The sequence below is a fragment of the Mus caroli genome, unplaced genomic scaffold (genome assembly GCF_978045245.1).
Source record: "Mus caroli unplaced genomic scaffold, Mus_caroli_1 scaffold_39, whole genome shotgun sequence".
Classification (NCBI taxonomy): Eukaryota; Metazoa; Chordata; class Mammalia; order Rodentia; family Muridae; genus Mus; species Mus caroli.
This window is the reverse complement of record NW_028227294.1, coordinates 1,126,964-1,137,925: the sequence shown is the minus strand read 5'-3', so window position 1 is coordinate 1,137,925 and position 10,962 is coordinate 1,126,964. Positions and strand designations below refer to the sequence as shown.

The 10,962-nt window shown below is 35.1% G+C and overlaps 1 protein-coding gene across 1 annotated transcript; it reads left to right on the top strand.

The window, feature by feature from the left end:
- The first annotated feature begins 8,792 nt into the window (after positions 1-8,792).
- Positions 8,793-10,693, top strand: LOC146999794 (uncharacterized). Its single transcript, XM_085834433.1, is given in 2 exon segments — positions 8,793-10,446; positions 10,448-10,693. Coding segments are annotated over 2 exon segments (1,692 nt in total). The 5' UTR covers positions 8,793-8,832; the 3' UTR covers positions 10,526-10,693.
- Positions 10,694-10,962: the final 269 nt, after the last annotated feature.

The window sequence follows — 10,962 nt, the reverse complement described above, 5'->3', positions numbered from 1 at the left end:
ACCCTAAAAAGACACGAAAAAATCTTAAGTCTAAAAAACCAGAAATGTTGATGTGAATAATTCCAGTACTTTGCAGGTAGAGGTACAACCCCTAAAAATTGCCCTAAAATTCAACAAAACCTCAAGAACCCTAAAAAGACCCCAAAAATTATAAAACCATTTTGTGAAACAATGTGCTATAGTATTTGAAGACTCATAAAGTGATGATCGAGGTCATAAAATGTACCCCTTTGACCCAATGGGCTCTCATAAAAATAAAATAAAAATAAAAAAATAAAAATCCCTTCTGTTCAGGAACTCATGGGATATTTTTTATTTAAATATGACAAGCAGGTGCAGGGGGAGTCCCAGGGCCCTGAAGTCACTGATGAAGCCTCTGATGGAGGCCAGAGAGGCGAGGTCCAGGGGCAAGAAGTGAGCTGCAGGGGGTGGGGCTAGGGGGTCAAGGCTTTTCAGTCACTCAGGCCCAGGGCAGGAAGTGCATGTCATGGGAGGGGCCTGTGACGTCAGACTCCTTCAGTCTTTCTCCAATTCAACCAATGATGCTGTCCACTAGTTCTTATATCCTGATTATTCTATTATTTTGTTGAATTTATACATCTGATCTAAGAGCTTTCTAGAAGGTCTCTAGGGGTTTTTCGTGTCAGGTTATGCTATTTATTACTAAAATTATGTGACTTCAAATTTCTCTATTTGAATCACTTTTATTATTTTTTTTTTGCCTTGCTCTCTAGGCAAGATTCATAATAAATTCCTTTAAAAAATAAACTACAATTCTATTCAACATAGGTGTTTCTCAGCCATCCGGTGTTCCTCAGGTGAGAATTCTTTGTTTAGTTCTGAGCCCCATTTTTTAATGGGGTCCTTTGATTTTCTGGAGTCCACCCTCTTGAGTTCTTTATATATATTGGATAATAATCCCCTATCTGATTTAAGATAGGTAAAGATCCTTTCCCAATCTGTTGGTGATCTTTATGTCTTATTGACAGTGTCTTTTGCCTTGCAGAAACTTTTCAGTTTCATGAGGTCCCATTTGTCAATCCTCGATCTTACAGCACATGCCATTGCTGTTCTATTCACTTTATTAAATACTATTGGAAAGAGTACATGACCTTGTTTCTTGATTTTAGTTGTTTGAGTTTTTAGAGACTGGGTTTCTCTGGCTGATCAAGAACTCCCTCTGTAGACCAAGCTCAAAAATCCTTCTAACTGTTTCTCCCAGTTGCTGGGATTTAAGTCATGGGCCACCACTGCTACAAACACACACACACACACACACACACACACACACAAACACACACACACACACACACTCACACACACACTAAATATATATAAACAAAAAAAACAAAAAATACTAGAAGCTTGAAAGGAAATAACAAACAAATTTTAAAAACACGCTACTAAAAACACTACAATCCCTGAAAAAGTAAAAGAAAAAAAAAGAAAAAGAAAAGAAAAAAAACTAAAATTAATAAAAAAAAATTAACAATATCAAAAATGTCATTAAAATTCTTTTCTTTTTTTTTTCTGTTTGTTTGGGGTTTTTTGTTGTTGTTGTTGTTGTTGTTTCATTTTTTATTTGTTTGGGTTGTTGTTGTTATTTGTTTTTTTGTTTTGTGATTAAAGGCTAGCACTACCTTGCCTGGCCTTTTTTTTTTTTTTTTGAGTGTTTGAGTTTTTTTTAGACTGTAATTCTCTTTTTGTCTCTGGATGTCCTGGAACTCACTCTGTAGAGCTGGCTGGCCTTAAACTCAGAAATCACCTACCTGTTCATCCTAAGTGCTGGGTTTAAAGACATGGGCCATCATTGCCTGGGAATCCTAAAATTATGAAACACCAAAATTAAAACCCTAATTTTTAAAATGATTATTTAAGAACATACACACACAAATAAATTTAAAAATTAAAAACCTCAGAACAATATTAAAATAATAATTAAAAAAAAATAAAGACTTGGACCTAAATAAAACCCTAAAACTCTAAAAAGCACACTAGGATTCTGTAAAAAACTAGAAAAAGCACGAAAAAGACACTGGTAGTCTGAAAAAAATAAATAGAGCACATATAAAAATCCCTACAAAGCATTAAAAAAAATAAACGCTAAAATTAAAAGAAAAAAATTGCCAAGGAAGCCAAAATTGTCCCTAAAACTCTATACATTCTTTATTTTATTCATTCTTCCTTCCTTCCTTCCTTCCTCTCTCTCTCTCTCCCTCCCTCCCTCCCTCCCTCCCTCCCTCCCTCCCTCCCTCCCTCCCTCCCTCCCTCTCTCTCTCTCTCTCTCTCTCTCTCACTTTCTCACTTTGTTTCTTTTTTCTTTTTTCTTTTTTCAATTTTGGGAGACTGGGTATGATCATCCCAAGTGCTAGGTTTGAAGGCATGGAACTCCATTGCCTGGCAACCCTAAAACTATAAAATACCAAAGTTAAAACCCTAATTTTTTAAATAAATATTCAAGAACCCATACACACACACACAAATAAATTAAAAAATTAAAAACGATGAAAAACATTAAAATAATAATAATTAAAAAAAAAATCTAAACCTAAATAAAACCCCACAACTCTAAAGCACACTATAATTCTTTAAAAAAAAAGAAAAAATAGGAAAAGGACACTGGAAGTCTGAAAAATGGAAAAAAATAAACAAACAAACAAAACAACATAACAAAAAACAAAAAAACAAAAACAACAACAACAAAAAAACAGAACATATATAAAACCCTACAAACCATTACAGAAAACACTAAAATTCTAAAAATAAAATAAAATAAAATAAAAATAAATAAAAAATACAAAAAAAGTAAAAAAAAGTCCTTAAAACACTTTACATTTTTTATTTTATTCCTTCCTTCTTCCTTCTTTTTTTCTTCCTTCCTTCCTTCCTTCCTTCCTTCCTCCCTTCCTTCCTTCCTTCCTTCCTTCTTTGTTTTGTTTTGTTTTGTTTTGTTTTGTTTTGGAGACTATGGTTCTCTGTGCATCTCTGGCTGTCCTGGATCTCACTCTGTAGACAATGTTGGCCTTGAACTAAAAAATCCCCTACAACTTTTTCACAAGTGCTATGTTAAAGGCATGGGCCACCATTGCCTGGCAACCCTAAAACTTTGAAACAGCAAAATTAAAACCCTCATATAAAAATAAAATTCCAGAAGAAGAGCAACAAAAAGAAAAAACTAAGAAGAACATTAAAATACAACAACAACAACAACAAAAAAAACCTGAAGCCAAAAATAAAACCTCAAAAACGGGAAACGAACTAAAATCCTAACAAACAAACAAACAAACAAACAAACAAACAAACAAAACCTAAAAATACATTAGAAGCCGAAAAACAAAACAAAACAAAACATAACAAAACAAAAAACAAAAAAAAAAAAGAAAAAGAAAAACTCTAAAAGTCTCTTATAAAAATTCTACACACCATGAAAACAACAAAAACCCTATAATTAAAAAAAAAAAAAAAAACAAAACAAAAAACCAAAAATGGCCCTGAAGTTCATTTATTTTCTTTCCTTTTTTCTTTCTCTTTCTTTCTTTCTTTCTTCTTTCTTTTTTCTTTCTTTCTTTCATTCTTTCTTTTTTCTGTCTTTCTGTCTTTCTGTCTTCCTGTCTTCCTGTCTTTCTGTCTTTCTTTCTTTCTTTCTTTCTTTCTTTCTTTCTTTCTTTCTTTCTTTCTTTCTTTCTTTCTCCCTTCCTTTCTTTCTTTCTCCCTTCCTTCCTTCCTTCCTTCCTTCCTTCCTCCTTCCTTCCTTTCTTTCTTTCTTTCTTTTCTTTCTTTCTTTCTTTCTTTCTTTCTTTCTTTCTTTCTTTCTTTCTTTCTTTCTTTCTTTCCTTCTTTCAGGGATTAAAGGCATGCACCACCATACCTGGCTTTCTTTTTTGAGTTTTTGAGGATTGTGCTTCTCTTTGTATCTGTGGCTGTCCTGGAATTCACCCTGTAGACCAGGATGGCCTTGAACTCAAAAACCACATACCTGTTCATCCCAATTGCTGGGTTTAAGGGCAGGGGCCACCATGGCCTAGCAAACCTAAAAATATAAAACAACAAAATTAAAACCCCTAAAATTTTAAATAAATATTCAAGAACAAACACACACACATACACACATACACACAAAAAAACAAAAACAAAAATGAAAACAAAAACAAATCATTAAAATACTAAAAAAGAAACCAAAAAACTAAAACAAAACAAAACAAAAAACACACACACAAAAAAAAAATCAAAAAACAAAAAAAACACCCAAACCCTGGAGCCTAAATCAAATGCCAATAGCCTAAATCACAATAAAATACTAAACGAATAAAGAAAAAAACAAAAAAATGAGAAAAAAAAAACACTAAAAACACACTGGAAGACTGAAAAAAAAAAAAAAACCCCTGTTATAAAAACCCTACAAACCCTAAAAAACAAAAATAAAAAAACTCAAATTATATATATATATATATACAAGAAGCCAAAACGGTCCCTAAAATTCTTTCCATTCTCTCTTTATTTTTTCTTTCCTTCATTTCTTCCTCCCTCCCTCCCTCCCTCCCTCCCTCCCTCCCTCCCTCCCTCCCTCCCTCCCTCCCTTCTTTCTTTCTTTCTTTCTTTCTTTCTTTCTTTCTTTCTTTCTTTCTTTCTTTCTTTCTGTCTTTTTTTGAGGTTTTGGAGACTGTGGTTCTCTTTCTATCTCTGACTGTCCTGGAGCTCACTCTGAAGCCGAGGCTGGCCTTGAAATAAAAATTTCACCTACCTCTTTCTCTATTGGTGGGTTAAATGCATGGGCCACCATTGCTTGGTAAGTCTAAAACTATGAAATGCCAAAATTAAAATCATCAAATATAAATAAATATTCAAGAACAACAATAACAACAACTAAGAAGAACGTTGAAATATTAAAAGAAATAAATTCCCAGAATACTAAATGAAACCCAATACCCTGAAATACATTAAAAAATCCTTTAATAAAAATAGAAAGAAAAAAAACCCTAAAAATACATTAGAAAGGAAAAAAAAAACTGTAAAACACTCTTCTAAAACCCTACAAACCATAAAACAAAACAAAACAAAACCCTAAAATTCAAAAAAAAAAAAAACAAAAAAAAACCAAAGATGCCAAAAATGGCCCTAAAGTTTGATTCTTTCTTTCTTTTACACTATCTTTCTCTCTTTCTTCCTTCCTTTCTTTCTTTTTTTTTATGATTTATTTATTTATTATATGTAAGTACACTGTAGCTGTCTTCAGACACTCCAGAAGAGGGCACCAGATCTCGGTACAGATGGTTGTGAGCCACCATGTGGTTGCTGGGATTTGAACTCTGGACCTTCGGAAGAGCAGTCGGGTGCTCTTACCCACTGAGCCATCTCACCAGCCCCCCTTCCTTTCTTTCATTCTTCCTTCCTTTCTTTCTTTCTTTTCTTTCTTTCTTTCTTTTTCTTTCTATCATTTCTCCCTTTCTCTCTCTTTCTTTCTTTTTTTTCAAAACCAGTAAAATGAATAAATAAAATAAATAAAAATTTAAAATAGAATGCTGAAAAAAAAAACCCTAAAATTCGAAAAAAAAAGAAAAGAAAAGAAAAGAAAAAATACACAAGAATTCAAAAATGTCCCTAAAATTGATCAGTTCCCGGAAGCATGGTAGAATGCTGGCAGATGTTAGAGTAGTAGTTAAGAACTACATTCTCATCCATAGGCAGAGAAAGTGACACTGAGCTTGGTGTGGGCTTTTGACTCTTCAAAGGCTACACTCAATAGGACCACTTCTTCAAACAAAAGCCATGTCTCCTAATCTTCTCAAATATAATAACAATCCGTGGTCACTAAAAATACAAAAAATATATACATATGGGGGTTCACACACCATTTTTTTTTATTAGACCAGCTGCTACCAGATAGTGAGATAGATGGTAAGAATGAAATGGGTATTAGATGTAAGGTAACATGATGTATAGAAAATTATTGTAGGTTCTCAAGAAAAAAAATCTAAGGGACTACTACAATGTTAAGCAAGCTGAAAAATTTAGAGTAAGACAGGGTCCCAAATATAATAAAAGTATGATATAGCAAACTTTTGCTAAAGGATTAAGTTTTCCTTGTGAAATAACTTATTTTCCTTACACTTCAATTTTATTGACAATATTATTCATTCTTAAAGAAACTGTTTTCATTATTGTTTTCTTGGTGCCATGTATGGAAATAGTCTATTGATTCAAAGAGATGATAATTCCTACAGTATAAAACACCCACATCTTCATGAGAAATTTAACTGATATAAGTACAGACATCACAGGGCCTAGATAAATATACTAAAGACCTATTGTGATGGCTACTCTTGGTTGTCAACCTCTGGAGTGAACTACAATCAAGAAATTTAGAACAAACCTGTGGGAATTTCTTGGGAGGGAGGGACTTGGTTTGAACCATTGAGTCAAGAAGAAACATGCTATTAATCTGGATCTTGAGGCTGGAATACACTCCTCTGCTGGAGCGCTACAAAAGGACATGGAAAAAGAAAGCTTCTTATTCTTGCTTTCTTGCTCTTGCTTTGCTAGCAAGTGCATTCCTTCCCTTTCATTTCATCAACCCACTCCAGTATATGTGTGTGTGTGTGCTTGAACGTGTGTTTGTACGTGTGCTCGTGTGTCTGTGTGTGTATTAGGTTGTGTGTGAAGCTGTGTGTATGTGTTTGCCTATGAGTGTATGTGTGTGCATGTAACGGTATGTAAACAGAAAGAGAAAATCTTTTTCCCTTAGAGAACCTTTACTAACCCACCTATAAAAATATTTTGTTAATTACAAAAGCCTCTTCTTACAGGAATGGTGGCTTTGACAGCTAAGAGAGTTCTCAAGCGGAATTTTCATATGTGAAATTTGTCCATGTTAAGAAAAGTGATAGAAAAACTGTTTTACCTGGCTTCCAGTGACATCTTCTATGGATGGTCATAACACTTTAATTCAAAGGGAAAAATGATGGTGGAATAGTGAATATTTAAAAAAAAATTGCTGTTTCTTGGCAAGTAAAATCCGTAGAAAATTGATCATATTCATCAGCATATTATGAAGCTATATTTTTTATGTTTACTTATTTTTATTGGATATTTTTATTTATTTACACTTCAAATGTTATCTCCTTTCCTGGTTTCCCGCCTCTCAGAAACTCTGTATCCCATCCTCTCTCCCCCTGCTCAAAAGAGGTGTGTTCCTCTACTCACCCACCCACACACCACTTCCCTGATCTCAACTTTCCTCCACTGGGGCATCTATCATGCCATGAAGCTGTATTTTATATCTTCACATTCAACATTTTCCAACTTTGAACTGGTCCCATCCATTGAATCAAGGAGGCAAGCATAAAGACCTAAAGACATTATGTGGTAAGTTGCAACTGTCCAGTCCTGAAAGGTATTTATAGAATGTAGCTTAATTTCTGGTATTTAAAATTATTCTTAATATTTAAGCCTTCAATTTTGGAGAGGGGATAGTTGGCCATGATTCTTAACATAGTAATGATGCCATAAACATTAATATTCCTCTAGAATAGTTTCTATACATGAACTTTGGGAAAAAAATATGGAGACATAAAATCTCCCTTTTCATAGGAATAATATTAGAAGGAGGAAATAATAGACAAACAAGTACATTATATCTAATGGGTAGTTACAAGCACAGAAATTGCCCAAAAGAAAAGAAAAAACAAATCTAAAATTTGATCTGTGTGTTTTAAATATTGGGAAAAAAATCTCAATATTAAATGCTTTCTCGATAGAAAAGAAAAATGGGGAGTATATATTTAACTGTCCACATAAAAGAAAGAAAGAAACAAACAAACAAACAAGCAAATAAACAAAAATGGTTGACAGAAAAAAGTCCTCTGTGTGTGTGTGTGTGTGTGTGTGTGTGTGTGTGTGTGTGTGTGTGTGAATGTTTTCATATATGGAATAAAGGAAAAAAACCAAAATGGTAAGTGATATTGTAAAATATGAAAACAAAATTTACCTACATTCACACAATGGATAAAGAAGAAAATATTATTGTATATTACAGCATCTGGAAAACAGTATTATGAGAAATAAATGAGAAAACCAACATATTATAACCATTAACTGCGTCATCCAGAAATGAGGAGTGACTGCTTAAATGGTTTACAGAACTTAGAAGATGATGGCACATTACCTAAATATTATCACTACGATGTAAATGCATTTTACATTAAAAGGGTAAATGTTATAAATAAATCTAAGTGAAGCTTTTATTTTAAAATGTTCCTTTAGAGTCCTTTGGTAAAATATACAAACCCATAGACATTCTGTTTTTCCTGTAGGATGTCTCAACTTTGTATTACTTTCCCATTTCAGTCTTATTTCAAATAGTGAAGATTAATATGAAGCACATCTAAAGTATGAAGGAAGAGTTTTTTGAACATTCAAAGAAATGTCCAGGATAAATAAATTGTTTTTAACAAAATTCAAAGAGATGTAACATGAAAAGACAGAATCAACAACGAAAAGGCTTCCTTTTCTACCATACTATTCCTTTTGGGGGGTGTTATGAACACAAAAAGAAAGTCTATAGGCAGGCCTGCTTTTTACATTGCAAGCATCAACACCTTTTAGGGACAAATCAGACACTATCCTGGCCCCCCGCACCCTTTCCCACCCCCACCCCACCCCCAGTTTAGGATGAGAGGCAGCTCCTGCCTTGTCTGTAGTTATAATGCTTGTTTCTATTTCGTCACGGTTGTGCAATAATTTCCCCGACTGCCTGAGGACAGCTATGCCCCCGCCATTTGTGCCTAGGCCAGTGTTTATCCAACAGTCAAATCACCTCCATCCAGCCTATATACCATGAATACTGCCAGTCTCGCTGTGAGAAAGGATAATGAAAGAGAGCAATTTCGGGAAGGGTTCAAAATCGATGCCACCAAGAACGAACATGATGCTAGTAAGATGTTCATCGGGGGACTTTCCCAAGAAATAAGCAAGCAGGTACTTCTGGAATACTTGTCTAAGTTTGGTGAAGTAATAGACTTTATTATAAAAACAGACCCAAATACCGGTCTGTCTAGGGGATTTGGATTCGTGCTTTTCAAAGACAGTGCCACAGTAGAGAAGGTGCTTCGAGTGAAAGACCACAAAGTTGATGGCAAGAAAATAAAATTTAAAAGGGCTAAAGCCCTGGAATCTCAATTCCCCAATAAAAAGATTTTTGTGGGTGGGCTGAACCCGCGGATGTCTGAAGAAAAAATAAGGGCTTACTTTGGCACATTTGGGCAGATAGAGGCTATAGAGCTTCCACTGTGTTCCGACACTCAGGAAAGAAGAGCTTTCGGCTTTATCAAATACAGGGATGAAAACCCCGTTAGAAAGGTCTTAAAAACCAGGTACCATTTCATTGGCTCCAGTCGTTGTGAAGTTAAAATGGCATACCCTAAAGAATATACAGCTAGACAGTTGAGTAAAAGAAAGACTATAGCTAAAGATAGTACAAGAAAATCAGTTCCAGCTGTGGAGTTAGAAAACAATTGGAGAGGAGGAGGCAGCCCAAGCTTCCACACTATGGCTAACCCCGATGCTCAAGAAGCCAACCAAGATGCCCACAGAGCTGACTCATATACTTCTAGAGCAAACTCGGATGTACCTTTGGCAACTGTCCGTGGTTTCAGGGATACCCCCAATGCTTTCCAGTCGAACTCTAATGTTTTTGTGACAAATTCAACTGCTTTCATGGCAAGCAGTAATACTTTGAGGTCAAGCTCAAATACTGTATGGGTAAGCCATTGTGCTCTGGAGGCAAACCCAAATACCTTCTTGGCAAGCCAGTATACTCTTCCAAACACCTTAAGAATAAGCCAATACACTTTGGGAACATACGCAAATTCCTTAGGAGTGAGCCAGTATGCTTTGGCAGCGTTTTCAAATACTTTCGGGATAAACCAATATGCTTTGGGGGCAAATCAAAATGCTTTCTGGACAAACCAGTATCCTTTCGGAACATACTCAGATGCTTATGGGATAGGCCAATATGCTTCTGGAACAAGTCCAAATGCTTTTGGGGCAGGCCAGTATAGTTTGGGTACCAACTCAGATACCTGCAGGACAAACTGCTATGCTCTTGTGGCAAATCCATACAATATCTGGACAAACCAAAATGTTTTGGCGACAAACCCACATGTTTTCAGGATAAGCCAGTATGTTCTTGGGGCAAACCCAAGTGCCTTTGGGTCAAGTCAGTATTCGGTGGGAGCAACCCAAAACTGTTTTGGACCAAATCTACATAACTTCGGAGCAAATGGAAACTTTTGTGGGGCAGCTGGAAGTGGTGGAAGTACTGGAGGAGTTAATTTTTCTCAAGTATATGGCAATTTCCTGAATGTCTGGAATACACTGCCAGCTTTTCATGGCCCTGATGGTGATCATTTCTCCCTCTACAGTTATGCGGCTTATGATGCAAGATCTGCCTGCACCTAATTACAATGTGCAAATAAGCTTGTCAACACTCCCTGGGAATGGTTACCAGAGAATTTATTCAGCGTTTTGAAGCCTAACTACAAATCCTCTATCCGAGGACCATTCTGTCCAACAATAAAACATTCAGTAACTTATATGAAATGGCCCAACTACTGATTGATTGGACATTGCCACTATTTGCAGCAACTTTTGAAGTATCAATACATTTTCTATCACCTTTAACCATTGGACCTACAATAAAAAGACAAAGGCTTGAAACTAACTTGCTGAAGTTAGTTTGCTGGAAAATAAACATTGAAAACATTTATTTTTGAGTGACTGCTGTTTTGAATTGGGTTATTCTTTTGACCTTTACATGTGTTTTGCTGCAGAGAGGGAAGAGACATTTATTACTGCCCCCTTATCTTGAATTCTGTGTTGCTGTATTTGGGTTAGAGGTACTCATACAGTCCATTCAACTAGTTAATTTCAGTGAATAGAAACAAATTGCTTCTGAATACTTTCTGA